The 20,208-nt window shown below is 50.8% G+C and overlaps 1 protein-coding gene and 1 long non-coding RNA gene across 3 annotated transcripts; one reads left to right on the top strand and one right to left on the bottom strand.

Annotated features, from left to right (window-relative positions):
• Nucleotides 1–6,717: 6,717 nt before the first annotated feature.
• PIPOX (pipecolic acid and sarcosine oxidase) lies at nt 6,718–19,919 on the bottom strand. Of its 2 annotated transcripts, none has more exons than XM_086686474.1 (8): nt 19,743–19,919; nt 18,373–18,521; nt 10,829–11,042; nt 10,118–10,300; nt 8,977–9,129; nt 8,430–8,588; nt 7,764–7,839; nt 6,718–7,061 (listed from the first exon to the last, which is right to left on the bottom strand). In XM_086686474.1, exons 1-8 carry the CDS (start codon nt 19,854–19,856, stop codon nt 7,018–7,020), a joined length of 1,092 nt encoding a protein of 363 aa, XP_086542600.1. In that variant the 5' UTR covers nt 19,857–19,919; the 3' UTR covers nt 6,718–7,017. The 2 variants fall into 2 exon arrangements, with proteins under 2 accessions (XP_086542600.1, XP_025773323.1); XM_025917538.2 differs by having other exon boundaries at nt 6,718–7,366; nt 19,743–19,918.
• On the top strand, nt 12,726–13,709 carry LOC147574166 (uncharacterized). The gene is made up of 2 exons (XR_015243964.1): nt 12,726–13,424; nt 13,566–13,709. It is a non-coding gene; the product is annotated as an uncharacterized LOC147574166 (long non-coding RNA).
• Nucleotides 19,920–20,208: the final 289 nt, after the last annotated feature.

Genomic DNA, 20,208 nt, shown 5'->3' on the forward strand with positions numbered 1-20,208 from the left:
ACAGAGGTGCCATGGTGACCCCTTTTCTGCTGAGTGCCTGGCTCTGTGGTTCTCACCCTGCTGCATATTAGAAACACTCAAGGAACTCCGTATATTGTTTTGTATACAAAAAGTGAAAAGAATAATACAAGGAACTTCTCTATCAAGCAGCTTCAGCAGTTATCAACACTGGGGGCGCCTGAGTGGCTCAGTCGGTTAAGGGACCAGCTCTTGATTTCTGCTGAGGTCATGGGATTTGTGGGTTCCAGCCCCACATCGGGCTCTGAGCTGGCAGTGCTGAGCCTGCTTGAGATTCTCTCTCTCCCTCTCTCTGCCCCTCCCCCACTCATGCTTCTCTCTCTCTCTCTCTCTCTCTCTCTCCCCCCCCCTCGGAAAATAAACTTAAAACAAATTAAAAACAAAACAATTATCAACACTGAGCAAATCTTGCATCATCTACACCCCCACCCACTTTCCCATTCCCTCTACTGGATTATTTTGAAGTAGACCCCAGACATATCACTTTCTCAAGAAATACCTTAGTGTATATCCCTCAAAGAAAAGACAAAGATACTTTAAAAATGTAATCACAATACTCATATCACACCTAAATACATTATCAATAAGTCCTTAATACCAAATATCCAATGTTTAGATTTCTCTGATTTTATTTTATATATTAATAATCTAATAAACTGTCTATATATAAAATTTAAAAATGTGTTCCAGTCAGGATCGAAACAACACTGAGGAGCCTTTGAAAAAATACTGTGCTTAAGGGCTTTCTCATTCAGGGATTCCGATTTAATTGGTCTTGGGTGGATCCCAAGCATCATATTTTTGAAAGCTCCCTGGGTAGTTTTAATGTGCAGCCAGGGTTGAGAAATGCTTTACCTTTCCCCCTACCGGTTTCCTGCCAACTCCTCCTTGTCTAGGCTTTTAATACCTCTCCCTGCCTCCAGCCGGTAGACCCGGCAGGTCCCAGAGCACTTGGCACTAACATGCCCTCCCGGGACACACTGAAGGCTGCGCGTCTTCTCCAGCCTTCTCCTCCAGGTGGGCTCGAACTCTGTGGGCGGGAGGCTTCCTTGTCCCTACATATCCACATACCGTGTGTGTCTGTGTCTGTCTCGTTCTCCCCTAATAATGCCTGATGCCTGTTCTCACCTTGCAAGCGTCGCAGATTTTGTGTGTGTGTGTGTGTGTGTGTGTGTGTGTGTGTGTGTGTGAAAATATCAAAATTCCTGCCTCAGGAAAAAGTGAGAGCTTTCCTGGGGGCTGTACTCATCATTTGGCTGCTCAAGTGGCTCAACATTGCAATGGAGCTGAGCGAGGGGCCTGCGGGGGGCTTGGCAGCAGGTGCGAGGGAAACCGGGGATTGAATGGGACTTGAACCCAGCACCTTTTGGGGAATCTTAAGAAACTTTTCGTCCCTGAAGATGTTGGCCCCAGGAGCCATTTAGAGAATTATGCCCAGGTCCCTAGCTCCCAGCCGTCTGCCTGCCTTCCCGTGGCTGCTGCTTCTGTCCCCTTCCCCTCAACTCCACCTGCCTTTTGGCCACATTCCTCCCTCCTGCGTCCCCCACTCCATGCCTCACTGAATGTTGGTGAAACAAATCTAGTCTAAAATAATGAGCAATCAGCTACCCTGATGCTTGGGGCAGGCTGGGCAGGGGCTGGGGGGGAAGGGGTAGGGAGCTGAATCATTTATAAAGCTTAATAAAGATGCAGATGAGCATGCTGACTAGGAGCCCCAGAGCTGGGCTCATTCATTATTCAAAGTTATGTAAATGCCACTGGGCCCTGCCCGTTAGAAGCCCGCCCCTTGTCTCTGCTGCTTCTCCCTGCCCTACAGACTCAGCCCACCTTGTGCCTCCCCTTGCTGGCCCAGGTGCTTACATTTGCCCTGCCATCGGCCCGGATCCAGAAACCCATTTTAGACCCTACCTCAAGGGTAATAAAAACCTTAGATCTCCTCTCTAGCCGGAAGTCTCCCAGAGGTTTCTGGGGAGGCCCTAGCCTTCAGGAAAACCTATACAGGCCCAGATAGATGGGCCTCTCATTGTTAAAGATGTCCAAGGAGGGGCGCCTGGGTGGCTCAGTCGGTTGGGCGGCCGACTTTGGCTCGGGTCATGATCTCGCGGTCTGTGGGTTCGAGCCCCGCGTCGGGCTCTGTGCTGACAGCTCAGAGCCTGGAGCCTGCTTCAGATTCTGTGTCTCCCTCTCTCTGACCCTCCCCCGTTCATGCTCTGTCTCTCTCTGTCTCAAAAATAAATAAATGTTAAAAAAAAAATTTTTTTAAAAGATGTCCAAGGAGGGGCGCCTGGGTGGTGCAGTCGGTTAAGCGTCCGACTTCAGCCAGGTCACGATCTCGCGGTCCGTGAGTTCGAGCCCCGCGTCAGGCTCTGGGCTGATGGCTCAGAGCCTGGAGCCTGTTTCCGATTCTGTGTCTCCCTCTCTCTCCGCCCCTCCCCCGTTCATGCTCTGTCTCTCTCTGTCCCAAAAATAAATAAACGCTGAAAAAAAAAAAATTTAAAAAAAAAAAAAAGATGTCCAAGGAAAGGATACCACAAGAGTGTTTCTGTACATGTTTTAATGTCTCACAAATCTACTTAGCGGGATGGATTTCCTGAGGTCTAACCTAAATCCCTCCTGCTGTACTGGAAGCCCACCGTCGAAGTAAAATATCCATGCCTGTCCAGGTGGCTCAGTTGGTTAAGAGTCCAACTCTTGACTTTGGCTCAGGTCACGATCTCACGGGTCGTGCGTTCGAGCCCCGCATCGGGCTCTGCGCTGACAGTGTGTGGAGCCTGCTGGGAATTCTCTCTCTCCCTCTCTGTCTCTGCCCTTCCCCTGCTCATGCTCTCTCTCTTTCTCTCTCTCTCAAAATAAATAAATAAACTTTAAAAATAAAAGAAATAAAATATCCAGTAGCCAAATTCTCTTTAATCACCTTTCTGAGAAGTAAAACTCAAGTTGTCAAGTGACTCCTGCTTACTGTCTCCAGACTAACTCATCCTCATCGCCTCCTTTCACCTTTGTAGACAGTTGAACCTCCTCCTTCCAAGTTACACTCACACTCCTTAAGCTCTTAAGCCTGTCCTGGGGCACCAAACTCTGGGAAGGGTTTAACTAGTACTACCTACACTTTACCCCCTCTTTTCCACGTCACAATTACTGACTTGTGCTCCACAGCTGCCCAGGTCTTAGGACTCACATGACTTTCTGACTCTCCGCTCTCTGTGCCAGACCTTTCCCTCTTCCCCTGTCACCCCCTAGTTTTTCAGTTTGGTGAGGCTGAGAGAGGAAGAATTGGGTCAGAGTCACAATGGCATCGATTGCCTCTGCTTTCCCTTCTTTTCTGGACTGGCTTTCCTCCCTCCCCACCCCCAACCTATTTTTAGCCTGCCTCTGTTTTCCTTCGTCTGGTTGGCAACCATGCTGGCCTCTTTCTCTCCGCTGCCCTTATCTCTCCCCTGCAGCCTGTGCAGACCCTAGCGGCCTTTCCAGAGGTCTCTTATTGCCTGCCCGATTTATTGCGATTTCCTTCCATCTTGAAGATACGTAGGGTCTGCCTGAAGGGGCATGCCTGGCCACGCTCAGGCTGGAGGGAAGCAGGGAGATAATGTAGGTGGGTCGGTTTTGGTAAATCCTTCCATGTTTCTAAAACCCTCAAGTTGTCCATCCCCACCCCCACCTTCAACAATGGTGTTTCCTCTCCTCTGTGCCCACGGACTCTTCATTGCCTACATCCCCTCCAGGACCCCATCCGAGCCCCAATACGAAGTGCTCGGATCCTCCCTCTTGGGCATTCTGGACCAGCTTCCTTTGGCTTTGGGGGTGGGCAGCACCCCTGGAGGTCCCCGTCTGCCTTCTTGGTCTGCACATGACCAGTCTCTTCTCCTGCGGCTCCTTTTTCTCTCCACTCCTTCCTGACCTCATCCCTCCCACACACACCCCTTCCTACCCCCCCACGCCCCCGCCCCTCCTCACACTCCGTTTTTAGGACACACCAGCTCAGGCAGGGCTTGTCAGCATCCCCCACTTGTCCTTTCTCAGCCTCTTCTAGACATTGGTCCCCTCCTTTACTGTCACCAGCAAGCTGAATAAGACTGGATATTTTGGAAGGGGATCTGCAGCTGGCTGGGGGAGGAGGGCGGCACTGAGCGAAGCAGAGGCAGAGGGAGCTGCGGGCAGCCATTGAATGAGAGGGAGAGGTTCCCAACACCCTTTCTCCCCAACTTTGCCAGCTTGGGAGACAGCAGGATCTTACACGGATCTCTCTCTGTACCCCGTTTCTCTCTCTCTCTCAGCAACGACACAACACCTCGCTTTACAGTTTCCTGCATTCTCTTCTACATATCCCACTATGTGCATGGTGCCCTCCCCCCTCTTCCTGGGCTGCTCAAACGCCTCTCCTCACTGAGTCCCAGGTTGACCGCCATCATCACCATCACCATCATCGCAAAGGGCAGCGTCCCCCAACCCGCCTCCGCCAGAGTTCTCTATCTTCCCCGCCCTGCTCCGTCTTTTTCCCAACGCACCTGTCACCTTCTAAATTATGATAAAATTTACTCATGCGTACTGTTTATAGGTCTTCACATTGGACTGGGTGAACGCCACAAGAGCAGAGATTTCATGTTTTGTTCACAGATACATCCAGGATGCCTAGCACAGTCCCCGGCACACAGCAGAATTTCAATAAACGTGTATTGGGGCGCCCGGGTGGCTCAGTCGCCAAGCATCTGGCTTGGGCTCAGGTCATGATCTCATGGTTCGTGAGTTCGCGTCCCACGTGGGGTGAGCTCAACCCCAGCTCCACTTGTCTCTCCCTCTTTATTTCTCTCTCCCTCTGCCCCTCCTGGGATTCTCTCTCTGTCTCTGTCTCTCTGTCTCTCTCTCTGCCCCTTGCTCACGTGTGCCCTCTCTCTCTCTTTCTCAAAAAAAAAAAAAAAAAATTGTACATTGAACAAGTGATCTCTTTCGATCCTCACACACCCTTGTAAAGTTGGTCAGTGTTATTATTCCCATTTTTTTATTGTGATAAAATATACGTGACATAAAACGTACCTTTGTCATCATTTTTTAACGTTTATTTACTGGGGTGCCTGGGGGGCTCAGTCGCGTAAGGTCCAACTTCGGCTCGGGTCATGATCTCACAGTTTGTGAGTTTGAGCCCCGTATCAGGCTCTCTGCTGTCAGTGCAGAGCCTGCTTTGGATCCTCTGCCTCTCTCTCTCTGCCCCCCCTGCTCTCTCTCTCTCTCTCTCTCTCTCTCTCGAAAATAAGAAAATAAACATTATAAAAATGGAAATCTTTATAAAAATAAATAAATAACAGAATACTTATACTTAATACTCAATAGAATAAGTATCCTGTTATTCTATTTTTGAGAGGGAGAGAGGGTGTGCGTGCGAGTGCTCAAGCAGGGGAGGGGCAGAGAGAGAGAGGGAGAGAGAATCACAAGCCAGCTCCCAGCTGGCAGCACGTGCCCAACTCGGCACTCGATCTCACAAACCTGAGAGATCATGACCTGAGCCGAAATCAAGAGTCGGTCGCTCAACCGACTGAGCCACCCAGGCGCTGCCCATTTTAATCATCTTTAAGTGTCACCGTTCCGTGGCATTGAGTACACTCTCTTAAACCACGTTTGCGTTTGTAATGTGTTAAACCACGGTGTTGTGAAGCCGTCACCACCATCTGCGCAACTTTGTTATCTTCCCGAACCGAAACCCTGCATCCCTTACACACTAACTCCCCCTTCCCCCCTCTCCTCAGCTCCCCGGAAGCGACCATTCACTTCCCGTCCCTGTGAATCTGACTGCCATAAGCGTCACCTGTGCGTGGAATCCTCCAGTGTTTGTCCTTTTGCGTCTGTCTGGCTCCTGGCGCTTGGCATCACCTTAGCGTTATTCCTACTCTGCAGACGTGATTATTCCCACTTTATGGAGGCTGAGGTGCAGGGGAGCCTCGGAGAGCACCCAAGAAGCAGACCTGGCTGGGGCGCGGGAGACTGGCTGGCTTTTACAACTCCCCGGAGAAGTCAGCGCCGATCCGTGTGCCTAGGCCTACGAGGCAATTTCCTCTGTGTTGTCTTTCCTTTGGGGATATTTTTACTCCTATTCCCATTTCCCTCTCTTCCCACTCACTGCCTCCTCCTGACATTTCCACCCCAGCTGGTCCCAGTTTTTCTCTCCCCAGAGCAGGCCTTTTCTCAAGTCACACTGGCCCGGTCTGGAGCTGCTCCTGCTGGGGTTTCGACTGAGCTCGATGGGCCCCGCTCGAGTCCCTGTTACCCCCCTCACCCCTCCACCCACCCTGGGGTAGTTATGAGCCTGTTCCCTTCCAAAGCAATTAGTGCGAGGAGGCCAGCCGACTCGGTGCTAATGCCGTTTCATTAAGTGGGAGCAATCCTAATGATAATAAAATGGCACATTTAACATTCAAACATTGAACAGGGTTTCTAAGCGAGTGTGCCTCTCTCTTCCTTTCTGGTATAACAACTCCATCTTCATAAGGACCTGACAATACACCCTAATGAGAGACTGGGGAGCTAAGCGTCTTCGCAGAACCAGAGAGAGGACGAGAACCAGACAAAGAATCCAGGGAGAGAGGGCGCGGTGCCCTGAGAGGATAAAGACCCCAAGGATTCCTGGGATAATGGACTCTGGGGTGCTGAGTTAGACAATTAAAGTCTCTGAGAAATAAGGTCGCATGGAAAATACAGCCCACCGCAGACTTTAGTGCAATGCAGCTTTTTATTTATTTGTTTGCTCAACACATTTTTTCCAACAAACATTTATTGTGCACCCAAGGTGAGCCAGATTTTATGGGAGTTTGTGATGGAGGGTGGCTCCAGCTTTCGGAAAAGGAACTCCAAGGGCAGCAGCGGTCTACACGTCGTTCTGTTTGCCCTCCCCTGGGCAGCGTTAGTCCCATCCACCCCAGGTTTATCAAATGCCTCAGCGAAGAGAATTTCAACAACTGCTTTGGTCCCGTGAGCCACTCCTTACGCGTCCTCCTTATTGAGACAGCCATCTCAAAGGTCCTTGCTACTCTGTGATTGTGGAATATCTGGTTGACCTTCCGGAAGCAAAAAAGTAGTGAGGACTGGAGAGCTGGCCAGGGAGAGAAGGTCGATTCAATCATGCGGCGTTGACAGGGGACTCAAGAGAGGCAGGAGAACACGAGGGCATGTTACAGCCAGAGGGCTTTATTCCCGGCTCCAGTGTACAAAAAGGAGGCGCTGGCCAGGGGTCAGAGGTGGGCTTTGCCCAGGCCGGGGAAGCGGCTCATTCTAAAAGGTGTCAAGTCATACGATGGCGTTAATTTCATGCTTAATTCATACAGGATCTTCCCCACAACAGGGGAGAGCTTGAATCCATGTCCTAGGGAAAGGAGAGGAGGTTGTCAAGCCTCCTCAGAGACAGCGGCTGGGGTCCCTGCATGTCCACTACCCTGTCCCCAAATAAGGCCACCTCTCTTCTTGGTCCGCATCCCAAAACTGGGAGCTGCCTCCCACCAGAGCTATCCTTTCTTCTCTGATTGCACCACCCAGCACCTTTTTACAGTCGAGTCTAGACTTTGGCCGGCCAAGAACGCAGAAAACACCATTTTCTCTGCCCCTGCCCCGCTTGAGCTCTCTCTCTCTCTCTCTCTCTCTCTCTCAAAATAAATAAATAAACATAAAAAAAAAAAGAAAGAAAGAAAGAAAAAGAAAACAACATTCTGCCTGGTACGGAGATAGGTCAGCTTTAAGGCACGTCTTCCCCTGCTCAGGCTCACCAGAGAATCCAGCACCGATGACAACGTTGTCATACTTTGGGTGTCGATCAAGAATGAAGTGCTCATCAGGGGTGTTCTAGAAAGAAACGATCACACCTGTGTCCTCTGAGGATAGAAAGAAGAGGAAGAGCCGCAGGCAAGGGAGGGAGGGGACCAGGCTGGGTTGCTTTCCAGAAAAAATGGGAACGGGGCACAAGGATGTGTTCTGCATGCCAGTGCCCCCTCCGGGTGCGACAGCCTTTCTCATTTGTCCATCTGCCTCTCTTCTCAGACAGAGCTATGAACACAGTAGGTGCTCAGTTAATGCGTGTAAACTAACTTTAGCCAAGATGCCTCAGGCCCTGGTGACATCTGTCTCTTCTCTTCGTCCCTAAGGCCTGTTCAACTAGAACATCTTGCCAAAAAATCTTTTAGAGCTCTTCTGGGAAACATAGCGAGGGGCAGCCAGGCATCAGCCTCGTGTGCTAATGAAAAGGAATATGAATAACCTCTAGCGGGGCTTCTCTGGTAGAGGTGAACCGACCCACGGAAATAAGCTCATTTGTTTCAAGTCACATATCATGTCAGGGGTCAATTAGATGTGAGCCTGAGCAGTGCTGAGTTCTGTCTCCTTCCCCTGTTCTCCGGGGCTGTGAGAGGGGCCTGCCCCACCGCCCACACCCTTACCGTGTACAAGCAGGGCTCCAAAAGGGCAGGCTTGGGCTCTAGGTCAGGTAAGTGATCTCTGACAAAGCGGCCCAGGATCTGGACGTCTTGGATGTCTGAGAATGCTTCCGGGCAGTCCCGCTCCTCAGGATCTACATTGTTGCCGTGGTGATAGCAGACCTAGCTCCCAATCAGAGCGGTGTGAGCTGCGAGGGCCGGCCTTCCTGCACACCCCCAGCCCAGGGGGGCAGGCTCTCACCGAGGGCCCCCATCCATCATCCCAGCCTTCCCCAGTCCTGACCGATGCTGTGTGTGTTGCCACTCGAGGTTGCCTTAGCTGGTCCTTCCCCCTCCAACCCTGTGTTTGCAAAGGAAGGGCTTCCTTTGCCGCCTCAGGACAGCTGGGGGTCTTGTGCTGCAAATAAGGAATGGTGAAGTATTCTTCTCCTGCTCCTTCTGCTCCCCGAAAGGGAGGGGGGTTCTGAGGGATCTGTTGAAAAGGACCTCAGAGCAGCTGGACCAAATCTGCATGGGCCCCTGCCAGCCTTCTCTGGGCCTTTCCGCTCACCTTCATCAGCCCTGGGTATTCTCCGGAGGGCAGCCCGTAGATGTGGTGGGGAGCCGGGCTGAGGCCCAGGCCTAGGAAGCAAGGAAAGGCCTGGGACACACCGTAGCTTCCGGGAACCTTCTCTCGCCAATAACACACATTGATTCGCAGGGTCTTGAAGCAGAGAGAGGAAGTGGGAGATAAAGGGGGAAAGCCATGGGGGCGCCTGGATGGCTCAGTCGGTTAAGGTCCGACTTTCACCTCAGGTCATGATCTCACGATTCATGGGTTCGAGCCCCGCCTCGGGCTTTTGCTGACAGCTTGGCGCCTGCTTCGAATTCAGTGTCTCCTGATTTCTCTGCCCCTCCCCCACGCAAGCTCTCTTTGTCTCTCAAAAATAAATAAGCATTAAAAAAGGGGGGGGGGGGAAGCCCTGAAACTCTATAAAAGAACAGTTTCTTCTGGGGTCCTGTAGCTCTTGAATACAAGCTGGGTGCCCCCTCTTAACTCGTCCATCGTTGTTTCACCCAATTCTCACGTCATTGACATGTTCCATTTTTTTTTTTTAATTTATGTATTGATTTTGAAAGAGAGAGAGAGAGAGAACCAGTGGGGGTGGGGCAGAGAGAGAGAGAGGGGAACGGAGATTTGAAGCAGGCTCTGTGCTGACAGCAGCGAGCCCGATATGGGGCTCAAAGTCACGAACTGTGAGATCACGACCTGAGCCAAAGTCGGACGCTCAACCAACTGAGCCACCCAGGCTCCCGACATGTTACATTTTGATATGAGGTACAAAGATCTCTGCATCTGTCTCTTCTTCCAGTCTTGTTTTTTTAATATTTATTTACACCCAGCCGTACTTCTCTCTCTCTCTCTCTCTCTCTCTCTCTCTCTCTCTCCCGGAGTTAATAATACCTCAGATTTATTGAACGCTTACTACAGGTCAAGCCATTTCCTAAGGGCTTCATATTTCTTACATAATTTAATTCTCCAACAGTCATATCCCCATTTGACAGGTTATAAAACTGAGGCTCATGAGGTATCCTAATTTGCCCAAGGTCATCTGGTAGCAAGTAGCAGATCTAGGACTCAGACCTGAGTCCGTCTGACTCCAAGGTTTCTTCTCTTAAGCACCAATGCTCAGGCTTCCAGCTCCCCTTACCTGCAGAGGCAGCTCTATTCCCAGGGGACGGAGGAGCTGGTTGGTCCAAGGGCCCGCTGTGATGACCAAGCTCTTGGCTTGGTAGCTCCCGGCCATACTTTTCACCGTGACTGGGAACCCCGGTTTTATCTCCATCACCTTCTCTCCATCACACACTAGGCCTCCCAGATGTCGAATTGCATCCTAAAAAGGGCGGCAGCGGGGAAGGGCAAGTTAGTTACATAGTTATGTGGTTCACCCTGGTGAACAAAGTCCTTCACTTAGGGCGGAAGAGAGGGCTCCGACTCCAGACCCCCTGTCCCATAAAGACCGGGCCTAGCAGGGTATATAAGACCGCCCTGCGGGGCGCCTGGGTGGCGCAGTCGGTTAAGCGTCCGACTTCAGCCAGGTCACGATCTCGCGGTCCGTGAGTTCGAGCCCCACATCAGGCTCTGGGCTGATGGCTCAGAGCCTGGAGCCTGTTTCCGATTCTGTGTCTCCCTCTCTCTCTGCCCCGCCCCCGTTCATGCTCTGTCTCTCTCTGTCCCAAAAATAAATAAACGTTGAAAAAAAAAAAATTAAAAAAAAAAAAAAAAAAAAAAAGACCGCCCTGCCCAAAAGGTCGAGAATGAAGCCAGCAGGGCAAAGGCCCTCATCCGGCCAAGGTGATTGGGAGACGGCAGATTGGAACCACCGCAGGGGCTGCGTTGCCCCAAAAGCCGCACACACTACCTGCAGGGCTCTGAGGGCCTTGTCTGCATAGAGAACTCCTCCGGACTTGTCCAAGACCCCCACTTCTCCCCTAGCCAACAGAACATTGGGGAAACGTTGTTTCAGCTCCTCAGCTGAAAGGCACTGGTGCTCCACGCCCTGTCTAGACAAAGTAGCCTGGATCGTTTTTAATTCTGAATTCTCCTTCATTCCCAGCAGCAGTAGCCCCGTCTGCCTGTAAAAAGAAAGAAAGAAAGAAAGAAGAAAGAAAGAAAGAAAGAAAGAAAGAAGAAAGAGAGAAAGAGAGAAAGAGAGAAAGAAAAAAAGAAAGAAAGAAAGAAAGAAAGAAAGAAAGAAAGAAAGAAAGAAAGAAAGAAAGAAAGAAAAGGAAAAAAAAAAAAAAGGCACATGGGTGAGGGTATGAGTCAGGGTCCTGGGCCCTTCTGTCTCATTCTTCAGCAAGGGTCCCATCAAGGAGGTCTCAGCCTCCTGTTCAAAGAACTGGTAAAGTCAGGGGCGCCTGGCTGGCTCAGTCAGCAGAGCACACAACTCTTGATGTCCGGAACGTAGGTTCAAGCCCCACACTGGGCGTGGAGCTTACTTAAAAAGATTTAAAAAATTAACAATAAAAAGAACGGGTAAAGTCATCTCAATGCTGTTGTTAGGGTCGAGGTCAGTATTCTTGAGCGGGCTGCCAGCCCATTCCTAAGTCTACCCTGGGCTCTCACTGTTGGTTTGCTTGTCCTTCCATAGGGCAGACATCTGAAATCCTCACCTGGAAAGGTGTTTCTTCCTCTTCCTCCCTCCTTTGATCCATTCACTATTGTGATCTGTATTCTTTTTAAGTTTATTTATTTGTTTTGAGAGAGAGATTGAGAGTGTGAGTGGGGGGAGGGGCAGAGAGCCAGGGAGAGAGAATCCCAAGCAGGCTTAGTGCTGTCAGCGCAGAGCCCAGCTCGGGGGTCAAACTCACACACCGTGAGGTCATGACCTGAGCTGAAATCAAGAGTCAGATGCTTAACCCCACTGAGCCACCCACGTGCCCCTGATCTCTAGTCTCTTTGCCCCCACGCCACCCCCTGCTGTTTCTTTTCCTTTGTCCCTTTTCTTGTCATATGACGTATTGTCCCCTGCTGCGCTGGCCTGTGCTTGGTTCCTCCTTGGGGGCTGCCTGTCTTGTGGAAAGGATCCTAAATCGGGACACCTGGCTCTGGGTCTCGTCCTGGGACATCCCCGGGACCTTGCTCTTGTTACACACTCTTCCAGGCCCCACGTTCCTCTGGAACACATGCCTGTTGGACCATCGGTGGTGCCACCCCAGGGTGGTACCGCCCGACCCTAGGGCATGTGAATGGCGTGGGCCATTTATTTAGTCATCACAGTGCCTAGGCGTTGCCACTCACATTTAGTGGGCAGGGGCCGGGGACGCTAAACCTGCAATGCTCAGGAAGATCCTACCCCAGTGCCAATAGCACCCTCCTGCAGAAACACCAGTAGATGGTCTCTTAGGGTTCCAGCAATTAATTCAGTGACTTTATGGTTTTGTCTCTCCCTATACGTCCTTTTATGCTTCTTACTCTCTGGGGGAGTGAAATCTGTTTCTCCTGAATACTTTCCTGTCTCTCTGTCACAAGAGACCAGAGCTCCCTTTTGGTGGAAACTGATCTAAACCATAGAAGGGTCACTTTGGACCTCGGGACTGTTGCTGTAGTCCCTTCTCGCTTTCAGCAGCCGCAGTGACCAGCATCAGCCTGGTACATCCCCCAGGTACTGTGTATAAAGCTCGTAATAGCCTATAATGGAGTCTCATGGATATTACATGCTTCCAAATCCCACATTATCTGGTTGGGGGGATTAAAGAGAAGATTGGGAGGGGGTAGGGACACAGCAGGCCCCAGGGCCGGTGTCAGTACACAGAGCCGCGCAGCGTGGCCAATCCATTGGCCACGGCCCCCGCCTACCCGGCATCCACCACTGGTGAGAAAGCAGTGAGAGCCTCTGCCTCTTCAAAGCTTAGCAGAGGAAAGATGCTGTCGAATCCCCACTCGTCAGCCGGGTCCTTTCCCCGTGGCCCCCAAAAGGACTTCAGATGGGTTCTCAGGGAATGAAAACTTGCCTGGTAGACTTCTCAGTGGAGAGGATAATTCAGAAGTCATGCAAGGATATGTTCTTGAGCCCTTTCTACCCTCTGGGGCTGTGGCTGGGGAGAATTCTGGGAAAGACCTGGCTGAACCCTCACCTCCGCGGTTACAATGTCAGATCCCTGGCTTAGAAATTTCAGAGCAACGTATTCCAACCCCTGCCTGCAACAGAGCAACCTCCGTCTCTCAGTCTCTCCCCGTCTCTCGGTCTCTCCCCGTAGACTGGGAGACTCAGTCACTTTCTTTCCTCCCTTCCTCTCTCCCACCCTCCCTCCCTTTCTTCCCTCTTTCTTCCCTTGAAGTAAGAAGCCCTCTTACAGGAATGTACTGTATGGGGAAAACAAACTCATGCCAAGACAACGGGCAAATCAGTCGAATTATGAAACGCTGAGTGATGTTCTAATTCCCAAGCTATCCTGCGGTGGATGAAGCGGGCGCTCCCGTCCCTAGGAGTAATCAGTGAGCTGATTCCGCCGGTGAGTGTAATTGTGCCAATTGTAATCATTTTGCTCCAGCTCTCTGCCCCTGTGGCATTTATTTCTTAGCCCAGATATTGATCTAACAGTGGGAAATTTTCCATCTGAATTTGTGATGCTGGACCCTCCCCTGGTCCGAAGATGCGTTTGGGAAATTCTCATTTTCCGTGGATCACAGCTGAGCTATTTGGCCTGAGGGAAACCGCGCACGGCTGGAGAAATGCCTCCGATTGGAGAGAGATTTTTGACCATTATGAGCAAATCGGAAATAAATGTAAAACACTGCCTGGAAATGCAAAGGCCTGTCATTATGGGAGATAGGTGAGAGGCTCCTGTGGGAAATGCTTAGAGAATTGGAAATCAGTCAGTCAAAACCGGGATCAGAGAATGGGCCTTTTCCCCCCAGTATGAAGATAGATGACTTCCATGGGCGGATTGAAAATCATTTAAATGCTTATTTTCTTAATGGCTTTTCCTAGATCCCAATAAACAGACCGGCTAGTTCTGCATCAATTTCTCACCCCTGTGCTCTGGGTCTCCCTGTGCTCTTTCTGCTCAGATCTAGGCTACAAAGTTAGGGGAGGGGAGGCATGAGAGGAGACAAGGCCGTCGCAAGGAAAAAAAAAAAAATTTGTCCAGGAAATGCCTGGTCAGGGCTGGCCTAGAAAGAGAGCACCTTGCAGCGAGGCTGGGTTGTCAGGGAACCCTGGAAGGACTGCAGCTCCCAGCTCCCAGTACGCGGTCAGCTGAGTGCAGAGCGTGTGGTGTGAACGGGCGTCTTCCTCCAACCCCAGCCGGATTCAGCACTAGGAAGAGGTAATCGAAGAATCCTCCCAAGGGCCTTGTTGACTCCTCTGGCCGACTAAAGCCTCGGACACGATGTAAGGAGCTGGTGATAGGGGATTTCCATCCATTTCTATAGGAGGCCAGGGCGCCGGATGGAGCCAGCAGGAATCGGGAGGGGCAGGCAGCTCACCCGCGTCAGCCACCTCCCATCCCAGGCTCCCGTTTTTTCCTCTCGGGGGTTTAAAGTGCACGGCAAGCCAGCTCCCAGAGTCACCTTGGGTAGGGGACTCGGTAATGGCTGCTGTCTTTGTTGGTTTTGGAGGAGCTCTTGGCGTTTCATCTTCCGCTCAGTGGGCCGAGGTGGAACTGGTTAACAAAGACTCTGCTCCAGGGAGGGGATGTGGCTGACAAGCCAGGCACTTCACAGACACAGGAAGCAGCAGCTGCGGAGGGGGCCACCAGGTTCTGCCAGCAGCTGTACTGCCTACGGCTGTGATCTTGTCTGATATTGTCAGCTAAGCAGGGGCAGCCTGGGTCAGGAGCTAGATATTAGGACTCAAAGGGAGAAGGCGGGGCAAGCAAGAGCTGGGCCCCAGAGCTGGGATTTGCTGGTGGTATCAGCGTCCTGGCTGTACCCGTCACAAAAGACTCGGACCTTGTGATCCGGCACCTGTGTCATTGTCTGTACCCAGAATATATGCAAATATCCTGAGCCCACCCGTGTTTAGTATGCCACTGTCACAGGAAGAGGCAGAACAGAATGAAAAGAATCGGACAACCACCTTCACCGGCAACTCCTGAAGATGTTTGGTGGTTTGTTTGTTTGCTTTTTTCATCATTGTGCGGTGGCCTTAAGTAAATACATCTGTATCTGTCGGTTAGATCATGATGTTGTGCTGGTTCTCCGGGAAGAACCTCGGAGAATAAGAACCCCAGAGATGATGCGTCATTGTAGAAAACCAGAATTAAGAATAAAAGCGAAAAGAATTGGAACGGGAAGTATCTGTGCTGTGTTCCTAAAGAAAAGAACCAAAGAAATTAGCCTGCCCGAGTCAATCAGATTAGCCACAAGAAAGGACGTGATAATGATTCAAATAATAATAGCAACATACCTAGCACTCTGTAGAACTCGGAAGGTTTTCCAAAGCACATTCATTGTACTCTTTCTTTTTCATAACTGGGGACTCTAGGCATCAGAGTGGTCTTTTAAGAGGGGCTATCATACGTCCCTGTCTTTTTTTTTTTATGTTTTTATTTATTTTTGAGAGAGAGCGCATGCACACGCACATGCGTGCAAGTGGGGGAGGGGCAGACAGCAAGGGAGACAGAGGATCTGAAGCAGGCTCTGCCCTGACAGCAGTTAGCCCGACGTGGGGCTCGAACTCGTGAACCATGAGATCATGACCTGAGCCGAAGTCGGAAGCTCAACCAACTGAGCCACCCAGGTGCCCCAATATGTACCTGTCTTTAATTTTTTTAATGTTTATTTATTTTTGAGAGAGAGAGAGAAAAAGGGGGCGGGTAGGGACAGAGAGAGAGGGAGACACAGAATCCAAAGTAGGCTCCAGGTACTGAGCTGTCAGCACAGAGCCCGACGCGGGGCTCGAACTCACGGACAGCGAGATCGTGACCTGAGCCGAAGTGGGACACTCAACCGACTGAGTTGCCCAGGCGCCCCTGTCCCTATCTTTAAATAAACATTAGTAGTCTTTCCACCCAGGATGATTTAGACATGAATTTATTGGGACAGAGGGGATGGACAAAGTAACCAGTCTGTGGTATCTGCTGAGCCAGGGGCCAGCAGACCATGACCCGGGAACCAGATCAGGTCTACCACCTGTTTTGTTTGTCACACAAGCCAAGATGATTTTTGTGTTGGTTTTTTTTTTTTTTTTTTTTTTTGGTGGTTGATTAAAAAAAAAAAAAAAAAGAACATTTCATGACATGAGGAGAATATGAAATGTCAGCGTCCGTGAATAAAGTTTTATTGGCACCCAGCCACGCTCAGTTATTTACATATCATCTGTGGCTGCTTTCACACTACAATGGCAGGAGTTGGGTAATTGGCAGAGCTGAATAGTTACAACAGAGACCATATGGTCTGCAGAGCCTAAAATATTATGTGGCCATTTCCGGGAAAAGTTCGCCAAGCCCTATTCTAGACTAACTAGGAGTATAGTAATCCTGTGATTTGCACTAATAGGACCCTGACTGCTCAGTAACAAATCTCTCAAAGGGCTGTGGGGAGAAACAAATGAGTTAACCCGTGTTGAGTCCTTTTAAAACAGCCTTAGTTTCTTATCACAAGCATTAAATAGGTGATGATGGTGTCAATGATGACGAGGGACTTGTCAGGTACTACTCTAAGCCCTTCACATACGTATCCTCACAGCAGCCCCATGAAATAGATACCCCTACTTTACAGATGAGAAAACTGAGTCTCGTAGAGTTAAACGGCTTGCTGCAAACCATATAGCTAAATGTGTCGGAGCTGACGTGTAGAGCAGGTCGGCCTGGTCCCAAAGCCCTTCCAGATTCCTGCCAAGGAAAGGATTGTGAGATTATGAGACTCTCCTACCCAGCGGTTCCTTTCCCTCTCTCCAGCAGCGGTTTGTCCATGGTTGCTACGCCCCACGTGTCTCCTCCTGCCCTTCTTCCTGCCTTGTGCAATGCAGATAGGATACCGCTGACCCGGAAGAGGTCGTAGGAGCTGCCACTTATCAGAAGGTGCTAGGCGCTATGCCAAGTACTTCCTAAGAGTCTCGTTTCATCCCCACGAAGCTCTGTGAGGAAAAAATGAGGCACAGAGAGGTATAGAAATTTTTCCAATGTCACGCAGTCCGTAAGAGGTAGAGCACAAAGTCAAGTCCAAGCCTGTCTCCCGAACCATGTTCCCTCTGAAAGGTTCCAGACACTCTCGTAACATCACTCTCCCAACATCTTAGTTGCCTCCGTGTCTGCTGGGAAGAAGTGGTCCCTCCACGGCCTTGGCACTTTTACTACCAGACTGTATTCACAGATGGCTGACAGAGAGGGGTCCCTTTGCCAGGCCACCCCTCAGCAAGACATGCTCCTTTATTTGGGTGCTGGGTGCATTCGCTGCCTCTGGAATAAATCTGTAATTAGCTGTCCTAGCCGTATTTGCATAATGGATTTCACTTTGTTCTTAAGTTAATGGTGTTTTTGCAACAGAACAGTAACCTCTTGGTTCCTGGCCATTAAAATAACTGCCACCCTGTAGGATAGAGCCGTGATTTTGTAGAAAGTTCAGTTAAGAGCCACAGAGAAGGTGGGAGGGGATGTGGGGTGGGTGGTTCAAGTTCTCTGCGCATGATGGGTTGTCTGCCTTCCTCCCCGTGGGTGTTTGAAAGGTCAGTGGAGGTTGGGTGGGGGGGCAACAGTGTCTTAAGGGTTAGAGAGCCACGGGAACAATCGAGATCTCCAGCAAGCCACGGGGCCTGAAGAGGAGGCCTATAGGAAGAGGCATTCAGAGAGAATGCATGGATTACAGGGGTCACTCTGGGGATGAGGATCCAGCATGAAGGGCTATGATATTAGCAGGAATATAAAGAATCCAGACAGGGGTCCCTGGGTGGTTTAGTCAGTTGAGCATTCAACTTCGGCTCAGGTCATGATCTCGCAGTTCACGGTTCATGAGTTCCAGCCCCACGTAGGGCTCGCTGCTGTTAGCACTGAGCCCGCTTCAGATCCTCTGTTCCCCCTTTTTTTGCCCTTCCCCCACTAGTGCTTTCTCTCTCTCTCTCTCTCAGAAAAAAATAAACATTAAAAAAAAAAAATCAAGACAGCAGCCTCCTCCTTGATTTCAATCTCTGCCCTAAAAGAGTCTCAGATGGCTCCATGGAGCCAGCTCTGGAGATCTGCTCCCAGTGCCTTTTCAGCAGTCTTCCCAGTACAACCTCTGCCAGCCTCGAACACGTGTCTGACCCCAGTCCTGGAGCTCAGAGTGAGGCAGGAGCCAGCTGGCCCTGTGGGGCAATCGTCATGACAGTGGGCACAATACTTCCACGTGTCTGGCACTCCCCTGGGCCCTGTGTCCCTGCACCACATTTCAAGTGTTGATGGCGGTGCCCCCTCACAGACTCCAAGCACCCCCAGGCACTGGGCCCCACGATTCAAGGAGTTCTCCCACCCACACCCAAACCTGTGTAATTGGGTCCCAGCCTCATGCTCCAGCTGAGCCCATATCTGGTAGCACTCATCCATCATCTGGGTGTAGAAGTCTTCAGGATATGCCCTTCTGATTATCCGGCTCTGCCCATGGGAGCTTCCTCGGGAGTGCGGTAGAAAGAACTGGAGACGGAAAACAAGAGAGACAGCCGAAGCTGTTACCCCTTACGCTGCCCGCCCCTCATCCCCACCCCCTGGAGCCAGCTCGTCACGTTCAGATCTTTCCATTCAGTCTCCCTTCACGACCAAGTTACTGATTTAGCCATCGGCACAGAAGTTTTCAGTAGCACCGACTCAGCTTCCCTTTTGCTAACATTATTCACATCCCAAAGTCCCTTCGTTAGTTAGCCTTTGGTCATCTTGCTGCAACCCCACCCCACCTAGTCTCCTAGAGAAACAGAACCACAAAGAACCTTTGAGATCATTCCAGTCTAGCCCCCTTCATCTTACGGACAAGGAAGCAGATGCTATTTCTCTGTGGTTTCAGATCACTCGGGACAAGGGAGCCACCTTGGGATTTAGCAGAGGATGGAGAGTTTCCTGCAAGGTTAAACCAGGAATCCCTCAGGCTTTGAGAAAACTGATAGAGAAGCTGAAAAAGGTTTCTAACCAATCTAGCTCATTTACCAAGAAGGGTAAATCAAAACTCATCTGGATAGCTGTAGAGAGGATGGGAGGATAGAGGACTCTGGAAGGTGGGCTGGGTGGACCTGCCCAGGGAAGGACCCCGGAGACTCACAGGGCCCACCCACATGTGCCGTGGTCAAGGTACACTGCCCCACGTGGGGTCACCTTTTCCACAGGGAAAAATAAGACCTAAGTCGTCCTGCCTGTGTATCAAACAATAAGGCTGCCATCAACCAGAGGTGACAGAAAGCAACAGAAGCTTCTGCTGGGTTCCAGCGTGAGAGGCCAGGAATACCCAGGGAAGAATCCTACCTCTTAGGCTGACAAATCAGCTTTTGCCTCTGGGCAAAATTATTTTTACTTAAGGTTACCCAAAGCAGAACTGATTATTTTTCCGGACCGGATCAACCATTTTAAAAGGCACAGAAGAAACTGACTGGCAAGAAGGAAGAGAACAGGGCCTCGGACACTTCTCCATCAAGGGCAGGAACCGGGAGGCAGTAAGAGGAGGCAATGAGCCTGGAAACCCAGTGTGGGTCTTAGGGACGGTGGAAGTTTCTTTGCGTTGTCACGAAATACACTAGGCAGCAAAGCCGCAAACTGCACAGAATTTGACAATCAGACCTCACTCCAAAGTCTGCTGGCTCTGGAAACTTCTCTCTAGGGGAGGAGAGAGGGACCGTCCCTAAGGTCAGGAGTGCAGGGGGAACATAGTACCTGCTCCAGCAGGATGACCCTCTTCCTGTGTTTGGCCAGATGGTATGCCGTGAAGCAGCCCTGGATGCCTGCCCCGATCACAATGGCATCACAGAGATCTTTCTGAGCAGCCATAATGCCCACTTAGTCCTACAGCCACAAAGCCCGCACACAAAGAAGCCTCTGGGCTGAAGGAGGAGGAGTAGGGCAAAGTCCAGCCTGGCCAGCATTCCCACAATCCCCTGGGCTGCATCCTTCTCCCCACCCCTCCCTCCCCGCAAAACCTGGCATAGGGCTCAGTCCCCACCTCTCCTGCAGAGTGGAGCTGGGTAGTCTGATCTGAGGTTTAGCCCAGCTCAGCTGCCAGCCTCACCCTTGTATCCCTCTAGCTTTCTATTCTTGGCTCAATTATTGTCATGCAAATGGCTCCTTCCCATGCCACCTTCCTGTCTCATTATGATCTTTGTCTCCGGACTTCGGCCCTGGA

Source organism: Puma concolor, chromosome E1 (assembly GCF_028749965.1).
Source record: "Puma concolor isolate L17-30 chromosome E1, mPumCon1.1.hap2, whole genome shotgun sequence".
In the NCBI taxonomy this organism is placed as follows: domain Eukaryota; kingdom Metazoa; phylum Chordata; class Mammalia; order Carnivora; family Felidae; genus Puma; species Puma concolor.